General features: G+C 38.0%; 1 protein-coding gene across 50 annotated transcripts in view; it reads right to left on the bottom strand.

Annotated features, from left to right (window-relative positions):
• LOC120926536 (ABI family member 3 binding protein) overlaps positions 1-21,298 on the bottom strand; it is a 454,839-nt gene that overhangs the window by 99,035 nt on the left and 334,506 nt on the right. For 49 of the 50 annotated variants that reach the window (XM_040336550.1, XM_040336548.1, XM_040336547.1 and 46 more), the window contains 6 exons: positions 16,718-16,807; positions 15,251-15,340; positions 14,655-14,741; positions 10,254-10,364; positions 5,279-5,347; positions 1,460-1,669 (listed from right to left, as the gene is read on the bottom strand). In XM_040336550.1, the coding sequence (XP_040192484.1) occupies positions 1,460-1,669; positions 5,279-5,347; positions 10,254-10,364; positions 14,655-14,741; positions 15,251-15,340; positions 16,718-16,807 (657 nt within the window). The remainder of the gene's footprint in view (positions 1-1,459; positions 1,670-5,278; positions 5,348-10,253; positions 10,365-14,654; positions 14,742-15,250; positions 15,341-16,717; positions 16,808-21,298) is intronic. The other variant, XM_040336568.1, reaches the window with a different exon arrangement.

A 21,298-nucleotide genomic window follows, 5' to 3' on the forward strand; every position in this document is an offset into this window, starting at 1 on the left:
AATGTCCGCCTACCTCTAGTTAATTTGGCTTTTGCTTTGTCTATAAGCAAAAGATTTAGCTTCTCACATATGCCACCTAATTCCTGTTCTATTGTTCTATTGATCTATTGAACGTAACGTAACAAATTATTAATAATAAATAACAATAATAATAATAAAAAAAATGTTTTATTATTATTATTTAGTATTAATTTGTTCCATTTCATTTATTTAGATGTGGCATTCATTATTTCAGATAATTCGTAACTTCGGATAAATTCATATTCGTTTACTAACTGCCAAATCTGAAAGGCAATTCCAATACCTATAATTTAATAGTTAGTTATTAGTTAGTTAGTTATTATTTCAAAAATTTCTGATTTTTGTTTCTTCTAATTTTAATATTTTCTTTCTTATTTTCGGATTTGATAATTTTCTAATTTCTAAATTTCCACATTTCCGAATTGTCAAATTTCTGGATTTTCGAATTTCAAATTTTGAACCTACAAATTTTAGAATTTTAGATTTTTTTAGTTTTTTGAATGTATGAATTTTCAAATTTACGAGTTTTAACGTTTTTGAATTTCAAATTGACACATTTTTGAATTTCCGGATTTTCTAATTTTCGAATTCCGAAACCCCCCCCAAACAAATGAAATGAAAACTAACACATTTTTCGTCAGTGCACATGTCTAGTGTTGTCAAGGTAACTTTGCACTGACAAAGCCAAATGAGGAAGGGCCCTATTATGTAATTATGTATTATGTAAAATCATGTATAATGTAGAAGTAATAAATATCTACGTTTGGCTCACCCTTTATAAGAATGAAGACATTGTAATTCTCTCTTAATACATGGCAAGGTTTCTTGTATATTTTCCAGATGTGACAAAAGAAGATAAAAATGCTCTAAATATCATCCCCAGGTCACTTTGCATCTCTAGTATAATTAATTAAAGTACAGTTGATGTCTTTGACCTTTTTCTTTTCTTTTCATTTATAGTGCTGTACCCCTGCATGTTATGATTTGTGGTAAATTTTTACTTGGAAATGCATTGTAATACCTTTTGTCTTTGTGGAAATACATTTTTTGTTCTCTGTGCTGCCTAGGCTGAATAACAACCACAGCCGTCAATACAAGTGTCTCTATACGGACTTGTATTGTAGATGAAGAGTGGGGAGTGTCAGACTAGTTCTGTTACTGGAAACTGATTACTGGGTGCAGTTGGTCTCACTCTGGTGCTTATTGGACTGTACATTTTGTGGACATTCTGTACAACTGCTGAACAGGTAAGACTACGAAAAAAAGTGTCTTTATTACTGCATATTTATTTCTGTGACTTCAGCTGGGCTTTAACTTAACTTAACTTAGCTGGCTCAATGTCTGTTTTTTCAACATTATGCACCCAGAAAGATTAATGTTCCACTTTTGACAACTCTATTTTATCTCTTGAAATATGTGCTTTACAAATTATACTAACCAGTAGCTGTGTCATTATCAGGCATTCCCCAGTCCAAAATAACAAAGGATGGACACCCCTCTACAGTCACAACAGTAAGATTACTAGGAGGGTTCTGGGGAGGAGCTGTAATGTCCTGGTTGGTACTCTCTTCTGTTGGGAAGTATTTAAGAGACTCTGTGATGGAGCAGGGTATATTATCTTCTTTGTTTATGTACTTTACATGTGGTCCTGTAGGAACAAAAAAAAATAAAAAATCATTGTAATACTTGATATGCGGGCTGTTTTTTTTTTTTACTTTATTACATAGTGAGAAATAATACTTAATGGGCGATTCCACCCAGAACTGATAACCAAGTTCTAAATGGCTGCTGACACCTTGAAACGCATGCTGTTTTCTAACAGGCATAATGCACCCCCAGATTCAATAAATGCACCTACCTTACTTGAAGGCTACTTTCACACTGGGGGGGCTTTACCGCTGTAATAGTGGCGTTTAAAAGCGCCCCGCTAGCGGCCAAATAAAGGGTTAATAGCACCCCCAAAGCACCGCTGCTGATGGGCTTTGCAGGCGCTTCGACAGCGGTGCCCATTAATTCCAATAGTAGGGGTGGTGGAGGAGCAGTGTATTCATCGCTCCTGCACCGAAAAAAGCTGCTTGCATGACTTTTTATAACGTCCTGCAAGCGCACCAATACAGTTTGAAAGCACTCAGGCTCTCACACTGGGGCTGCAGCGGAGGTGTTTTTTCAGGTGCTTTACAGGCGCTATTTTTAGCCCAAAAAGCACCTGAAAAACGCCCCAGTGTGAAAGGAGTCGAAGCTGTAGTAAACCACATTTTTATTTTAAATCTGCAAGACAATTGCATAATGTGCTAGTATGCATTGCATACTAGCACATTATGAAATTCTTACCTTAGATTGAATCCCTCCAGCTGTGCACTGTCGCTGCTGACAGGGCTTCCATCTTCTCCCAGTCTTCTTTCCGGGTTCATGTCCTCCGGCTGTCTAATTGGCCGCGCCCCGATGACGTCACTCCCATGCATGCGAGCGACAGTCACAGACCATGGCACAAAGTTCTGAAGGGACGATACGGGTATGCTGTCTCTTCAGAGTGCAAGTGCCAGTGACATCACCGGCTGCATGCAATGTGAATATCTCCTAAACTGTGCAGTTAGAAGATATTCATTGTACCTACAGGTAAGCCTTATTATAGGCTTACCTGTAGGTACAAGTGCCAAAAAAGACTTTACTACCATGCAATTATTAAATTTTTACAATAAAGCCTACAGAGCACTGCATGATCAGTGCATTGCAGGTGCAATGTAAAGACCCTTCATTGTTTACCATCAGTCCCAGGTCTGTACAAACCTTCCATTATGGGTCTGTCGGAAGAAAACAATGGACTATAATTGCAGACATTGGGCCAAATCCTCAGCCAGCGGGCGTAACGTAATTTTTTCTATTTAAGTTACACCGCCGCAAAATTTCTACCTAAGTGCCCGATCCACAAAGCACTTACCTAGAAATTTTGAGCGGTGTAACTTAAATCCGGCCGGCGCAAGGCGTTCTTCTTCCTCAGGGGGCGATTCCCATTTAAATGAGGCGCGCTCCCGACTGCGCATGCTCGTGACGTCATTTTCCCGACATGCATAGCGCGAAATTACGTTACGTCGGGCTTTGTGGATTGCGACGGGACAATAAAGTTGCGTCGGGTAAAAAAAAAGATACGGCGCAAAAAAAAAAAAAAAAAAAAATCGCGTCGCTAGCAAGAAAGGTCTGTTTTTACAAGGTGTAAACAGTTTACACTTTGTAAAAGCAGCCCTAATTTTGCGTTTGCAAAATAAAACTTACGGAGAAAAAACGAAGCTGAAAAGCTTTGTGGATCTCCGTAAGTCCTAATTTGCATACCCGAGGCGGCATTTCGACGCGAAATTCCCCCAGCGGCGGATGCGGTACTGCATCCTAAGATCCGACAGTGTAATTCAATTACACATGTCGGATCTTCGTCCTAACTATGGGAAACTGATTCTGTGGATCAGTTCCATAGTTAGGACCAGGGATACGACGGAGTAACAGCAGTTACTCCGTCGTATCTCTTTTGAGGATTAGGCCCATTGCCCCTGTGCTGGAGATTTCTGTGAGTCCCTTTGCCATGGTGCCAGATGCGACTTTTAGTTTTTCTATTCACAGACCCCTGTTAATGGATGATGCGGCTCTGCGGGAAGAGCCACACACAACCGTGCTAAATTCAAATATCAACAGATGTCTGCAGATGGCGTGTATGGCCTAGAAAAAAATGTTTCATTGTAATATATTACACACCATTCTGTATCATACGTTGATTGTAGAAAACAAAAAAAAACATTCAACCCAAGTACAATTGTTGAGCTTTATTCACATGGGAGTACTATAGTGTACACCTGTGCAAGGGCTGTGTTTTCCCACATAGGGATGAGCAAGTGTTTCATGTATCCCTGTACAAGCAGACATGTCCATTGGGACACAGTGGCTGTATGGACATAGCTGCTGCTCCCAATTTAACACACTCACTATCTGCAGATGATGTCACATATGGGGCAGAGGCTGTGTTCATGCAACCGCTGCTTCTCAATTGACATGAATGGGACTGCCTGCAAAGGGATGCATGGAACACCTGTGAATTCCTTTGCTGGCAAACACAGCCCTTGCACGAGTGCAAGGGCTGTAGAGGGCAATAGTACACCTACTGTATGTGAACAAGGCATTTACCACAAAAATAAATAATAAATATACATGATCTAAGTGGTGTGTATTTTTCATGCTTTTTTTTAACCTGTGATCCTACAAGTTACATACTACCGGTACTAGGGTTGCAATACTTTACTCACTGTACTAAATAAATGGAGCAGGAGCATTGTAACCATAGGACAGACTAAAGATCAACATTCCCCCTTTCTCTTCTATATCGAAAAGTGTTCTGTACCGCACATAAATGAGCTGGACAGGGCTGATAAAACCTCACTGAATGTCTCTCACAGGCAAAGTTTCAAGGACTAAATTTTTTTGTGCTAATAAATATAACAAACCACTTTAAATTGTATATTTAACGGACCAAAAGCAGAAGCTAATGGTTAGGGTTTACATATTCACTAAAGTACTGCCTTATTGGATCATTGCAATGATTGCAACAATGTATTACAGGACAGATTATTTGTTTTTTCCTTACCTTTAAGTATTTTACGATGCATTTTATGTTATATAACTCGTTATGAAGTAGCTTGTACAGTCAAAAATTTTATAGGGGTGCATTTACAAAGCAGTGAGTATTACATTCGGTAAACATTCTCTACAAGTGCAATTTCTAGATTTTTTTTTTTAAATGACAGTTAATGTTTCATCGATAGTGAACGTTTGGTGAATATAACATTCACTGCATTATAAATATGCCCCTAAGGCCTCGTACACACGATCGGAATTTCCGACTGACTTTTTCCATCGGAAATTGTATGCCCCATCGGAGAAATTCCATCGGAGTATGCCCCATCAGAGAAAGTCCGATGAATTCCATCGGAGATTACATAGAGAACATGTTCTCTTTTCCTCCGATGGAATTCCGTCGGAATTTCGATGTGAATTTGGTCGGACAAAGGTCTGATCGTGTGTACAGGGCATAAGATGTTTTTTTGTTCTCAGGTTTTCTGTTTCTTTTAGTGTCCTTGAGTGGGGAAATTTGTCTAATGTGTCTGCTTAATTCTTGGGATTCATATTCCACAGATTTGTGAATCTTGCAGAAAGTAACTAAATAAATCAACTAAAACATTTGTTATTACATATTACTTAATATGTATAAATAACTTACCTGTAAATCTGGGTTTGCCCAGTGTATCAACATCTGATTTTGGAGATATATTGAATACAGTCGGATCCACTAAAATGTGTCAAACAAGAATTAGATTATCTCGTGTTCATGATAAAGCAGGCCTAAAGTCTAGAAGTAAGCAGTGCACTGTTCCATTGGTGACCTTCTTTACAAAATCTATTGCTTTGTTGTGGGGTCATTAATAGAACTGTACATTGTTCATTTTCAGATGTTAAGTCTGCTTTAAACCAATAGTACAAGTATATATACAGTTAAATATTCACTAATAATGATAACAACAGATGTATTGATAGAATACAAAATATAATACTTAAACACATATACAAATAAAACAGATACAAATAAAGTTATTCTTTGTATCTTGCTTCTTACTGCTGGTTCTGCCTTTTACCTTACCCTGTAACATCTGACTGTGAAGCAGGATACAGAATCATTAAACATTTTAGAAGTTTTGATTTAGTGTGACACATACTATCTAGACACAACTATACTTACCACTTGTCACGTCAATTTTAAAAATAAGGAAAACAGGACTTCACAGAAAGTGTGTTCAGACAGTAATATGAAGTAGCAGAGAACACCATAAACTGATTTTGTGTAATATTTGAATGTAATCTCTCTTGAGAAAAAGTAGTTAAGGAGGGATATGATCACCATGTATAAATACATAAGTGGTCCAACTAAGGGGGGATATCATCACGATGTATAAATACATATGTGGTCCATATATCGAACTTGGTGCAACGTTATTCAGTTTCGGGTCATTAAAAAAGGACAAAGGGGAACTCTTTACGTCTGGAGGAAATGAGGTTTACCCCCCACATATGGAAATGCTTTTTCACAGTAAGAGCTTTGAAAATGTGGAGTTTTGAAAATGTAGAATAGGCTCCCCAGGAACTAGTTCTTGCCAGTTCAGTTGATTGTTTAAAAAAAGAGCTGGTTGCATTACTAACTGCACAGAATATAACTGAACATTAACAAGTACATTTACATTAACACCAGAGATTATTGATCCCGGAAAAATATGATTACCTCAGGTGATCAGGAGATTATGATTAGAAAGGTATTTTTTTACCCCGCTGGGGCAAATTGGACTATACTTTACGTTTTTTGCCTTCCTTGAATCAACCGTGAACATATTGGATCAATGATCTATAAATGATTAGTTATCTCGCAGCAACCTATGTATTTTCATCCTAATAGAGATGAGTGAACCCATTTACATGGATTTAAATGTATTCAAGGATGGAAAGGTATTTTTATTCAGTCGTCAATCACTTAAGTATTTCTTGCATCTTACTAGGCTTTAGCGGCTACTAATTACTGTCAGGGTCTCAACAAACAAAGAGCTTCAGTTTTCTGTGGTTAGTCAAAAATCTGATCACTGAGAACATATGAATTAACTGCCTGTGTCTAGAGGTCACTTACCAATTTGCATGCTTTATCAATGCTTCCATGTGAAGATGAATGAAGGTACTCTTGTTCAAATGACGGAACATGTCTCCAACCTTATCTCTGTCTTAGGGATTTATCATTGCTATTAAATGGCCTCTGCTACATTCATGAAGTGACCATCATTAGATCCAGGAAATGTTTACCATTCTTACCAGAGTTTGACTACTGCTAAGATCCAAGGACTATCATGGACTATCCACCATTTTTTTTAGCCAAAACAAATTACAATATCATCAGCCAGCTAGTGGTTATGACTAAAGCCAGAAAAGTACTATCTCCATTAAACTCAAAGACTAAACATACATTTACAACAGCACTTCTGGGGAATAACTATTGCTACATGCATTACATGTCTATCACATTTACATGACTGCAGCCAGAGACTGAATAACAGACTATAGCCACCACAATAATACTGTTGTAGACCAGGATATAATCAACACATTAGTAGCACTGTATCTACTACATTAACACTGAAAGACTGAAAGAAAATAGTCACTATATTAACAGTTTATAAGACTTATGTACTTTGCAAGTGCAATTGCAGTAATTTCCCTTAATAAATGCAGTGAAGCTTCACCTGGAAAAGACTACCCAATCAGGTGCAAGAAAAATAAAAAATAAACTGCACTTTTGACTGTGCATGATTGGATGATGGAAATTGGTAGAGCTTCACCACATTAACTGCACTTGCTATTTGCCATTAGAATATCAACCCTAAAGCTTTGCAAGCCAATCTTTTTCCTGTGTCCAGGTGGCCAGCTATGCTTTTTCTATTTTTGAATCTGTGATGGGAATGAGGACATGCAGATTTCTCCTGTTATAAGAAAGAAACACTGTGCTTCTCAGCAGTGTAGGGAGGTCCTTGGTTCCTTGATTTTTTTGCCTCACTATACATTCACTAGCTGTCCTGTCTCAGTGTCCGTCAAACCATCTTCCACAGAAGCCATTGTTTCCATATATTCCATGTTTACCCAATATATTTGATAGCAATTAGTGAATCTGGATAATACTGAACACTGAGAATTAAAGACGTTATTTGCATGTTTCCACTATCATTAAAAGAGGAATAGACACACAGTTCCTTGTTTGTTATTGAAATGTTGATGTGTAAATACCTTATTTTTTAAGAGAAAAATGAAGTCAGTATTTTGGAGGAGGGCTTTTTGGTTCCTCTTGGCCATCCATCTTATTCCATCTCCCTCCCATTTGCCTTGGCTGACATGTGTTTCAAATTGTACTTTTTTCCTATTTAGTCAACTTTGCAAACATTTTTTTTTCATACATGCCTATTCATAACTGTAGTGTTTTCATTTCCCCAGATCAGAGCCTGGCTATAATGAAGAAAACCTAAGTAATATGTCTGCCAATAGAAAACTGAAAGGAACACCCAGCTGCCTGAGATCATTATTATTACTGGATGAAAACATGTCTAAATGGCAAATGTCCTTTTTATATATTTTTTTTTTTGCTTTTTCTTTGAATTATTGTTTTTATTCCTGGACCAGAATCTTTAGTGGAACTTGAAGAATTCTGAAGAGAATCTAATCTCATGTGGAAAACAGAGCTGCAGAAATAGTGCAAATTTGTTTCTACACTAAATTAAAGCATCATTTATGAAAGAAGAGACTGTTTTCTATATAAAATAATAGACTAAACAAGTTTTACTTTCCTTACCAAAGAAACCTGTATATGGCTCCATATTGTTCTCTGACTCTTGCACATACAGTTTTTTTTCACCTATTTATCTTCCGTTTTTTTTTTAATAAAAGATAAACATCAGTTCACAAAGGACTTATTAAGGTGACATGCTTCTATTGAAATCCAAAAAAGACTGTAATTTCAGGTGAGAATTGTGCCTGATCTCTAAGCCTGGTACACATGGGCTGAATATTGTCCGGTATTGACCAGAAACTGGCCAACATTCAGCCTGTGTGTACACTAGCCTGTACGACAGAAGGCGGCTGGCTGCTGTCTAACTGGCATGCTGGAAATACAGCATCCAATCAGCATCCGATCAGCGCTGGCAGCCAATGGCTGCCAGCACTGACCGGTGTGTTAATGTGGGGGGGTCCCACTGTCAGAACACAATAGCTCAGCGGGTAGATCACTGTACTAAAATTGGATCTTATTTCGTTCAACCCAGCGGGTTGATAGTATGTAACAGGCTTAAGTCAATTACCCCAGTAATACTTTCAGACCCCTTTCACACTTCAGACACTAAAGGGCTAAAAATAGCACCTGTAAAGCGTCTGAAAAATGCCTCCCCTGCAGCCCCAGTGTGAAAGCCTAAGTGCTTTCACATTGGAGCAGTGCACTTGCAGGATGTTAGAAAAAGTCTTGCAAGCAGCATCTCTGGAGCGGTTTAGGAGCAGTGTATACACCACTCCTCCACCACCCCTGCCCATTGACATGAATGGGCACCGCTGCAAAAAGAGCCTGCACAGTGTTTTGGCAGCACCGCTTTTTGGGGCGCAATTAATCCTTTCTTCAGTCACTAGTGGGGGTTAAAAGCTCCCTGCTAGTGGCTGAAAAGTGCTGCTAAAACGACGGTAAATTGCCACTTAAACTAGTGGTCGATTACCGCTAACACAGCCCGCTGGCAGTGTGAAAGGGGCCTTAAACTCTAATCTCTTATTTCTTACAACAGCCTCTATCACTACAGTGTGTAAGAAAAAATAGTTGTATTTTTTAAATATTTCTATTTCATTATCCTTCTTTGTAATTCTGTGGATAAATATGCGAGCCTCAGAATATTTTTTTTTCCAGACCTGTCTTAAGCCTGAAGAATATATCTGAGTTAGTCCGAAAGCTTGCATCTTTAATAACTCAAGATAGCTAACAAAGGCTAACATCACTTGAACTCCAAACTTTACTCTACTACCGCCATTTCTGTACCCAATAGTGGAAATGCAGTGGGAATTCATGTTAGCGGAAAAAAGAAAAAGTAGCCTGTGTTGTGAATGCAGTTTTCAATGCACTCAATTATGTCTAAAGAGGCAGTAAATTTCCAATGACTTTTCAAACTATTTACTTAGTGGTGATTTCCTCAAAGAATAATTTTTTACAGTCCGAAGTGTATAGTCCTTGAATTTGACATGAAGGCTATCTTCCACTTGCTTAGCAATAATTCTTTGCTTGTATTAAAAGTATGTTGAAAAAAGTAAGCACACTGCTTGTTTGTAAAGAAATGCGATATAAACCATTATCTATGTACTATATTTAATTTTGCAAAGCCTTAAAGCGGACCTTTGATCATTTAAATCTGTTATTTTTGTAAGATTTCATGGTTCATCAAAAATAACCTATTATTAAGAAATCTATATTTGAGTTGTTTGGTTGCTTCGTGTACTTTAATTCCTTCATACTACTACATCACATAGGGTTAGAACGCATGCAATAAGCACTCTGGTTCTTAAAAAAATCACAAATAGGAGTTAGGTGATGATGAAAGGTCCTCTTTAACAGCTTATGGTCACACACAAGCTATCTATCATACCAAAGTCTTCGTCTGTAGCAGGCAAGGTTGGCTGCACCTTTGGTGGTTTTATATATACCACTGTACAGTTGAGCTTGGGAGCTGAAGAAGCACGTGATATCAGAACACATCCTTGTTAAAGAAACAGGCACTTGTTAAGTCACCATAAAATGTTCCCAATATAGTAAACATTTAAGTCTATATTACATATGAAAGCTGATTTTTTTTCTGCAATTAAAGTAAAATGACACAAGCTAATGCGTAAGGGTCAGTCCACCAAAAATGTATATATACAGTGGAGAACGCTCACTGCAGTAGTTGCTGGCTTTACCCCCCCTCCTTCCCCTTTCCTCCAAAAGCAAGGGGGGTCTCCCTTATAATAGCTGTGACTAGTGGGATGTCAAGCACAGCAAACTCTCCAATTAAAGCAATGGATAAGTACTCTGGCTGACTGAGCCTTTAACATAGAAGAATTAATTACACAAAGCTGGGTAGTGATGCCACAATTATTGCTAACAGTGGGGTTAGTAGTAGTGACTTCCAGAAGCAAAAAATTACCCAGCTGGATAACCCAGTTGTTAATGGAAAAAAGTTTTGCAAATTCCACATATACTTTCCATTTAAAAAGTAGAAGTATATGATTTTTTTTTCACGAATAGTCGCTAATTCGACTCAACTGTAATAAACCATGCCTAAAAAACTCCTATTTCTTGTTCTGAAGGATCGTGTCTCTATGCTGTTGTATGCCATAATGTCTGCATTTAAGTAGACATAATATTTATTTATATTTATATATTTAGATCTATTTTATATTTTTTGAAGGGTCAATAGATCTATCCTGGGAATGGGGGATGTTTTTTTAAACAATATAGTCTATTGTGATTACTTAGATCTATGTTTCCGGACATCATCTGCATGTATACCTTATCACTCGTTAAGTAAAATATATAGGTTCTGATTAATTACACTGCCAATAATGCTCTTAGACAATAAAGAATGCAGTACTGAACCCAAAACCAAAAGTCTAATATATTACAGCTTACTAATCAGTAGTTAGTGGTGGCTGAACCAGTTTCTTTTCTTTGGCTTTTTCCCTTTGGTTTCACCTGATGATCTGGCCAGTAACACACCTCCAGTATTAGTAAGACACAACTCTTGGGGAATGAGTAGAGAAGGCACAGAAGACAACCGCATTGTCAGTCTGGGGGGGAGGGTAGTGTTAAATGAATTAGCAGATTTGAAGCCAAACTCCAGCTCACACGTTCTAATCAGTTACAGCAAACAGTTTTTTTTTCCTTTTGGGATAAATGTTTTTCATGAATGAATAAAAACACATAATTTTAAACATCCCTGATACATTCTGCTGGAGAGTTTGTGCTCTCCAGCAGACTTGCTGGCTGGATCACCAGATGAAAATAGAAGAAAGAAAGCTATCACATCTAAAAATTGGTAAGCTGCAATATAATAAATGTTTGCCTTTAAGATTAATACTGCTTTAAATTGTACTAAAGTGTCCTCTGAGTCAATATTAATGCATGTATTTTAGCATGCCTTAAATACTACTGTAGCTAAAGGAACCAGACCCACAAATTTAGAAGAACTGCCCTGGGGGAATCTACATAAGTATGTCCTCATCTTTTCCAGCTAAATAACACCATGAACTATACCCAGAGAAGGAAGCCAAGCTAATAATAATTCATATTATATAATAAGCATGTCTGTCACCAGCTGTTGAAAGAGCCTAATGATAATTAACTTTTAAATGAGTCAATAGATTTTACTAACGCAATAAAGTAATTTTAAATTATATACAGTAGTATGAAAGAAAGGGGTAACAAAAACAAGGTACAAAGATCAGAACCTACATAACTACATACAGTATCTGTTCTGAAAGAGATACTGTATGTAGGTTGCCATTGCTGAACTGCTTCTGAAAATGCTAGTTGACCAGTTGCTAATCCTATGACTTTAATACTTTATGAGCTGCTCATTGACCAAGGACAAGCACACAGCCACTGAAGTCAGAACGCATACTGACTTGTTCCATCTTATTAGTATAATTTTTTTTTTTATTGAATTAATTTGAGAGCCAGGTATCTAGCATTTTTATATAAGTATGTCAGCAATGGCCGCCTATGTGTTTTTGGAACAACTGTTCTCTAAAGAGAATGGGAAAAAATTACAACTTGGGCACCCCCCCCCCCCACTAACATTGTTATCACTCCCCTACCAGGCCTGAGTGCTGAGCCTAAACCCTGTTTAAGCTCCACAACTGCATTAAAGCCCACCGCCCAGTGGATGCATATATGCATATGGCGGCTTTAACAGGTTAAATGAATGCACCTCTGTTGATATACAAAGAAGTCTTGATAAAAAAATTAATAAAAGAACCACAGTTAAACACAATACAACTGGGTATCCTCAAGTCAGAGCAAAGCGGCACCGCAGAAGACAGTAATGGCATTTGGCATCCGAAAGTGAGGATTCAATTTCTATTGAAATGGCTTACATAGAAAATGAGTGACTATTTACACCAGTCAACCGATTAGAGTGTGACACCTCTGGCTTTTTATAGCTATACTTTTCCAGAAAATTCCCTTCTCTGCAGGGTAGGCAAGGAAGTCAGAATACATTTTTGAGATGATTAGTTAAGTATCTTCACTCAATACATTTTGTGACTATTGACTTAAATGATCCAATGATATGGAAAGCCAATTTCTGTTGAATACTCTATCCTGTGCAGATGAAACAAGCAAACAGGAATTTAATTTTACTGCATAATGGAAGTTAGATTGCAATCTAATGAGTGAACATTCTTAACTCTTTAGTAAATCTTTTGAAATATTTAAAATACTTTCATTCTTTGAAATCATACTAAAATCCTTTTGTATGTCTGTTCTCATTCCAATATCTCTGATTGTGAGATGTGGCTAAATTAAAATGTTGGCTTCACACTTGTACGTTACAGTAGTGCCTCTTTTACTGTGCATTAATCCAACCTGTGTTCATGCACAGTGTGTATCGCATTGTGCCAAAACCTCTTTGCACACATACAGTGGCTGTCACAGCATCCTTTACTAAAGTGCACCATGATGTGCATACTGTGTGTTTTGGTGTGCAGAATTGCCAAAAATTTTGCAGGTGTGTTTTTTTTGTGCATTGAGGTTTGCTGTGAGCCTGTTCAAACTTTATTGGACTGCCTTAACACAGCATACCTTAATTGCATACCTTATATTTCAGGTATGAATGTAGCATGAGTTTATAACATTAACTAGTTTCACTAAATTTACTAGTTGAAGTAAGTTATTAGTGACATGTTATTGTGGCATAGTTAGATCGATAAAACACTATCCTGGCTCACCAGTACATTATAATTTTAATGTATACAACATATAATACTACATTGATATTTAAATTAAAGATGCATTTTGCCATTATTAACTTCTTTATTGTTTATAGGATAATAGAACAGCTTCTGGGAAGTTATGGCGTGTTAGTCTTGTGCTCATCTATATCCTGCATCAGCCTTTCAAACAGTTTGATTAAAGGAATAATACTTTTAAAATGTGTACAACTAGGGAATTATTTTTGGTCACAATGCAGTTGATTTTTGAGTTAGGCAATCATTGTATCAACTATTACATCACTTTTAGTGGTAAGCAAATTTTAAAACAGACTAGAGAAACTCCTATCCCAACTATACAGTACAGTACAATTGTACTGAAAATACTGTTTGGCTTATAAATAAAAAATACATAAATATAATTTGTCTTGCTCATAGCAATCAAGAAGTTTCCAATTTCCATTCCTGCAGCACAGTAAAAAATAAAAGTGGGGGAGGGGGGGGGGGGGTTACTGTACTTTAGGCAGCAAGACATGTTTTTGGTAGCACATTTTTCATACCCAACACCCTATTAGAATATTAGGTATCATGTCCTCTTAGGTATGCATTTGGACAAACACCTGAAGACAAAGCTGCCTGTGACATTTTGGTAATGTGTGACTTGATTATTCATATTTGCCATTCACAGTGATGACCAAGTCAGACATTTATGGACTTCCCGGGCAGATGAACTCAACTGAATTCAACTAAATAGGCAAACAGACCCATGAAATAATTTGTCCCTTGGACAATTGCATCATCCATTCTGGTTGAATAATACTGCAGTAGGTAGATAGGTAGGTAGATAATGATCAACCTGGAAAGTCTTCAGCAAGCCATACAAATTAGGGTTATCAACAGAGAAAAGCTGAAAAGAAAAGATAACCTGCATGTGTATGGGTAACATTACAATGATGAAACAAATTGTTTGTTTCTTGGCTGATGCAGTTTTATTTAAGTGTGAGGCAGATATTAGAAAACAAAATATGACAATAACAAAAAACAGTGTAAGGTGGAGTGTAAGGCGGAGAGGCACATACCTGGGGGAATTGGTCTAGCTGTAACATTAGTAGGTGGTCTCCTGCGAACGGTGGTTGGTTTCACAGGAGGTAGTGGTGGTGAAGATACTGTGTAAACACAACAATAACAATTATAAAAAATCACAATAATATTTATAATCATCACAATTATTTCCTATACATTTCCATTCAATTTTAACTATCTCTTTCTCTCTCTCTCTACTATATATACAGTATATATATATATATATTTATTTATTTTTTGAGTGGTGCCCCCAACTTCCCAACCCACCAACCCCTTTGTGGACTTTAAAACTACACTAAACCCTATTAATAAATAAAATAACAGAATGCCTTTATTACATGCACTGTTTATGTTTTGGCAACCGTACTCAAAAACTTTCAATGACTGTAACCTAATTGCATTTCTCTATTTTATATAAAGTAAGTTTTCTATATTTTTTTTAATGACATTTTGTCAACTTTTTCTAATAGAATAAATACGCTATGCATTACACAGACAATGAAATCAGTGGATGAAAAAGTGAATACAAAACAGATAAAAAAAATGGACACAAATTTGGTGTGGACACGATCAGCAAGTAGCACTAGCTTACCTGTGACTCTCGGTCTCCCTGTTACATTGTTATACTGAATTCTTCTACGTAAGGAAGTTGGTTTCACTGGGGGCAAAGGTGGTGAAGAAACTATAGAGATAACAAGATCAAATTAAAAGTAGTTCGGACAATAAGCTATATCTAAACAAACCTGTGATTTGCTCATGCAGGGAAAAAGCAACAGGTTAGATTAAGGCCTCTTAAGACCTGTCTGAAGAACGACCTGCATTCAAATCACTTTTCAGACAGCAATAGACAGGTGGGACAAGTTTTAACCCCCTAATTACCAGACAACCGCTCCTCAACTGCACACATTGTGCATGGTTGCGGGACGATTGCAGTGTTGCCCTATTCCCTTGAATGGGTTGCACCCCCCCCCAGCGAGTGTGACATGGGGTATGATTCTTGTCTCAGCCTCAGCAGCAACAGGGAAAGCAGTTGAGGGCCGGTAAAAAAACAGCTCAACCATGTGGTTTCACTGCCCCCTCAAACGGAAATGTAAATTGGGCCTTATTGCCTCACTCCCCAGCAGAACATACTCACCTACCTCTCTCTTCACTACTGTTACATCTAGCTGGTGTGAGTGAAGAAATCAAGCCATGTGTAACCTCTTAGCCATTCTAGTCTAAGCCTATGCAGGGATAAAGTCTTTTTCCATACCCTTTTGTGACAGTGCTGCGCAAATCACCAAGCATCAGTGCTATCACATGAGAGGAAAAGTCTGAATTACATGTTCCTATATACATGGAAGTTCAGAGTTGGGAGGGTGAAAAAAGGTGGGTATAGGTTACTGGGTTGGGGGTCGGTAAAGGAAACCTGTGACTTTGCCCTGCAAGCACAAGAAGAGTAGAGACTGGCCATAGAGGGATCACTTTGATGGGCAACACGAATTGCAATATACAGGTGAAACTCAAAAAATTTGAATATCGTGCAAAAGTTCATTTGTTTCACTAATGCAACTGAGATAGACTCATCACATGCAAAGCAAGATCGCTTAGGCCGTGATTTGTCATAAATGAAAACCCCAAATCCACAATCTCAGAAAATTTGAATATTACATGCAATCAATAAAACTAGGATTGTACATTGAACAATATCGGACCTCTGAAAAGTATAAGCATGCATATTTACTGAGTACTTGGTTTGGGCCCCTTTTGCAGCAATTACCACCTCAATGTGGCATGATGTTTCAGAGAGAAGGCAAATGAAGGAATACATCACTTATGCTAATGATTAAGGACCTGGAAATAGATCCTTTTACTGAAAAGGGGTCTGCCAATCAGTTGCAGAGTTACTGCAGGCTAGGCCCCCCATCATCAGTCTTTGTAGAAATCAGGTGGGCTGCTATTGCTATTGTTTTATCCTTGATTCATTAAACTTCATATATATTTATCAATAAATATTTGCGCAAGTGTTAAAAATATATAAAAAGGAGGGGTTTAATGTGTTTACAAATAGGTTAGATACCTGAAAAAGTTTTTTTTCCAGTGTTGTTTGGTTCCATTGAAATATTTCTGCTCACACCAAGAAGTTTAGTACTATCTAAAACTCTTCCACCTAGGAAATATAAAATAATGCCAGTTTTAATACACAATTCAAGTGTTCTGTTCTCTTTATTCAGTAAAGCAACATGTACAGTGAAGTACCCAATAGAAATCAATCAGAAATTATCATACGCAAATCTAACTTCTGAAACCTGCTTGCTATATGTTGCTCAATTATGCTTATGATCACTGCCTTATGGAATAAGTCTATATATCTACAGTATATCTGGGTGCCCTTTGCACGAAGATTGATTTCCAGCACTCTATAAAGTGATTTGTTAACATTCACAACTGACTAATGACAAATTAATAAACAACAGTTATAATCCAATCCTTCAGTCCCTCTGATAGATATTTCAATAAAATATAGAGAAAACTGATTCATGGTTGGAGTTCTTTGCAACTACTTTCAATGATTTGCAGATGCTTTTGAAAAAAAAAAAACACAATGTTAAGTTATTTACTAAAGGCATATAGGCTGTGCAGGGCCGATCCGCCCTATAGGCTCACTATGCAAGCCGCGGAGGGCCCCCCAAATTACTAGGGGCCCTGCCTGGTGAAAAGTCATGTTCGCCCCCTCACCCGCTTCTCAACTCGCTGGCTGCATGGGAGGTAAGAAGTCAGCACCCCCGCTTTAATGTCAGATGTCATTTCAGCAGAACACCCCCTCCCACCGCTTCTGAACCTTTAATATGACGCGTCACTGTCGGCAGTGCCCCCCCCCCCCGCTTCTCAGACTTTAATGTGATGTGTCACTTTCGGCAGCCCCCCCCACTTCTCAACTTTAATGTCACATGTCATTTTGCTCAGGGCCCCAGGGAGGTCAGGATCAGCACTGAGGCTGTGAACTTTGCAAGTGCACTTGTTCCATGGCTTAGTAAATGATGGTAATCTCTGACGACTTACATCATCCAATCATGTGCAAGCAAAATTTTTTTTTTCCTTGCATGTGATTGAATATTCTTTGTAAAGTGAAGCTTTATTTTATTCAATAAGCTCTGGAGCAACTGAATTTGCAAAGTGCACAGTCTATTTTTCTTTAGTAAATCAACCCCAATGTGGTGGGAAAATATGGCGTCCTTCCTAATAGAACATTGATTTCACTATTTCAGATTTAATCTGTTAAGTCATTATTGCAAAATTATATCTTAGGTTCATGGAAAGGAAAGCAAACAGATTTTTGGCTGAACTGGTATATTTTTTATTAAAAATGCCTTGTATGAAAAAAACCCCCACAAAAACAGGCAATTGAAAGAAAAAAAAATAGAGTCTGACCTCTTTCTAAAAATACCAGTTACCTTGCTGTCTTTGGTCTCACTGCATTCTAAGTCACCGATAGGGAACAGGCATGCAGCTAGTGGAGCCAGAGAAAGGTAAGAATTTCTGATCTACAAACTTGATCAAGGTCATTGACTTTATTGGATCCATTCACTTGACTCTATTTGATCAACTTAACAACCAGATAAGTTGTGTTTTTCAAAAGGATTCAATAACGTCACATATCTTTACCTTTAGGTCAGAATCTACATGCTTAATTGTCAGTTAATAATTTACTGCAAGAGAAAAATATCCAAAATAAAGATGTTCCAACAGTACAACATCATTCAAACCACAAAAAGAGAATCAACTCTCAACCCCATGCTCCTTAGCAGAACCACTGGAAATAAGAGGTAGGTCCCAGGTGGGGCAACCTTGTGCTTTTCTTGGTAACAATGAAGTTTTATACAAAGCTGGATTTTCTTGATGTGCAGCCATTTTTTACCCCTGTGTATACAGCATTGTTGTTTTTTGGGATAGACATTTAAAACATGACATCCCATATGCTCAGATATTTTTATACCTTTAACACCATATCATTTTTAGGTATGCTTAAAAATTATTATCATTTTTAGAACTGCATGCTGGAAAATTACCTAAACCTCATGCTATAAAGGAAGCCTGAGCTTTATTGTTCCGTCTAGACCAGTGGTTCTCAACCTTATTAATGCCGTGACCCCTTAAGAAAATTTCCCAAGTTGTGGGGACCCACTAACAGTAAAATTATTTTTGTAGGGTGGGTTGTCAGCATCCAAGGCTAGACAAGTAATTTGCACCCCTAACCCATGAACATTTAGCGCTCCATGAGTCCTTTCCACTCCACTACAGTATTAAAACCCCTTATGGTACATTTTAGGATGTACCACTCTTTCTCTTTCTAGCTCTCTCAGGAGATGGGGTCTCCTCCAGACCCTCCCACTTCACATTCCTCAACAGTCAGCTGACCTCCAGTCTCTGCCCACCCAGCAATGCCGTGATCTGAATGGGTGGCTGTGAAGAGGCCGAGTGGGCGGCTGTTGGCTCCAGAGACAGCCCAGGTAGGCTTCCAGGGACAGCCTAGGTGGGCTTCCAGGGACAGCCCAGGTAGGCTTCCACAGGCTTCCAGGGACAGCCCTGCTGGGCAGACGCAAAAAGGCTGGGAGAGTGGTACGGGCTTCAGGAACAGCCCAGGATTTGGTGACCCCTGGCAAATCGTCATTTGACCCCCGTGGGGGTCCCGACCCCCAGGTTGAGAACCACTGGTCTAGACTGATTTTTCTAACTTGCTATAAGTTTTGAAAAGAATTTAAGAAAACTGCATGGATTTTAGATGTTTCAGATCCAAGTACATCAAGGGATTTTTTTATTCACAAGTTAAAATTGTTAGAAACTTAGATATAAATATAAGTCTTAACAATCACCACTATATACTGTAGGGTGTGCACATTACACATTTTCTGCACTTCTGTTTATTTTCTTGTCTTGGGAAATGCACATCTTTTCATTTGCTTAATTCCATCTACTACTTATGTATACTTCTATCTTGTAACATGGGCTGAACAAACATGGCATAATGTAATGGAAAAAAAGAAATGACATGATAATCCTTTCTAAATGTATCCACGTCACCACTGTTCCCATGATGTTTTTATTAAGTATATAGCAATAGCTGAAAAAACAAATGTAAAATTACTGTCTGGAAAATCCTATTAAAGAATAATAATCAAACTGTCTCCTTTCATTAGGCTAATGTGAATGAGCCTCAAATGCAAACATTTACTGAAAGCATAAATTCCAATGTTTTAAAACAGCTGATTAGATTATTTATTTACAGTAGAAGATCGGGCAGACAGGTAAATACACAATTGAAATACATATGCATTTATTGTTTAACCACTTCCATACAGGGCACTTATACACCTTCCCGCCCAGACCAATTTTTAGCTTTCAGCGCTGTTGCACTTTGAATGACAATTGCGCGGTCATGCTACACTGTACCCAAACAACATTTTTATCATTTTGTTCCCACAAATAGAGATTTCTTTTGGTGGTATTTGATCACCTCTGAGATTTTTATTTTCTGCAAAAAAAAAAAAAAAAATGACTGTGGGCACTGATTGGCATCCATTGTGGGCACTGATTGGCATCCATTATTTGTGATTGTCTAAGGTGGCATACCTGTGGTGGCATCCCTGTTGGTCTAGTGGCATCCCTGGTGGTCCAGTGTGGGCATCCTCGGGGGGGCTGTGCTGATAATCGATCAGCACAAACCCCCCCTGTCAGAGGAGCAGTCGATCGGCTCTCCTCTACTCGCGTCTGACAGATGCGAGTGAGGAAAAGCCGATTACCGGCTTTTCCTGTTTACATCGTGATCAGCCGTGATTGGACACGGCTGATCAGGTATTAAAGAGTCTCCGTCGGAGACTCTTTACCTAGATCGGTGTTGCGGGGTGTCAGACTGACACCCTGCAACAACGATTACCGCGATGCGCGCCCCCGGGGGCGCGCAGCAGCTCAATATCCTGAGGACGTCATATGACGTCCACTCAGGATATTGAAACCACTTTGCCGACGTCTTTTTGCATAAGGCAGGCGGCAAGTGGTTAAACTGCTTGCATATCGATACGACTAAAATTACTATAATAATTAAGCTGCTGGCAGGTACAAAGTGTAGACAGAGGTGTATCCACATAGAGTGCCTTGAAAAAGTATTCATACCCCATGTTATGTCATGTTACAACTAGTGTTGCACCAATACCACTTTTTTAAGACAGAGTACAAGTACCGGATACTTTTTAGTAATTGCTGATACAAATACCTTTTTATGTCATGTGACAGTGGATGGTGTCAGTAGTTTTTTTGTACAATTTTTTTTAAATTATTTTTTATTATATTTACAATTTATATTTTTGTTGTTTATTTTTACAGTGCTTTTTTTTGGGGGGAGGGTGGATTGTGTCAATGTTTTTTTTTTTTACAATTTTACCTTTTAGATATTTATCACAATTTGTTTTAATTATTTTTTTTCTTTATCAACCCTGCTGGGGGGGGGGTGGGGTTGGTGAGAGACCAGATATTGGGTCAAGCATCGGAGCATTTGCATGAGTACAAGTACAAGATACTTGTATTGGTATCAGTGCAACCCTAGTTACAACCAAAAACATAAAAGTATTTTATTGGGATTTTACTTGATAGACCAACACAGAGT

Source organism: Rana temporaria, chromosome 2 (assembly GCF_905171775.1).
Source record: "Rana temporaria chromosome 2, aRanTem1.1, whole genome shotgun sequence".
NCBI classification, from domain to species: Eukaryota; Metazoa; Chordata; class Amphibia; order Anura; family Ranidae; genus Rana; species Rana temporaria.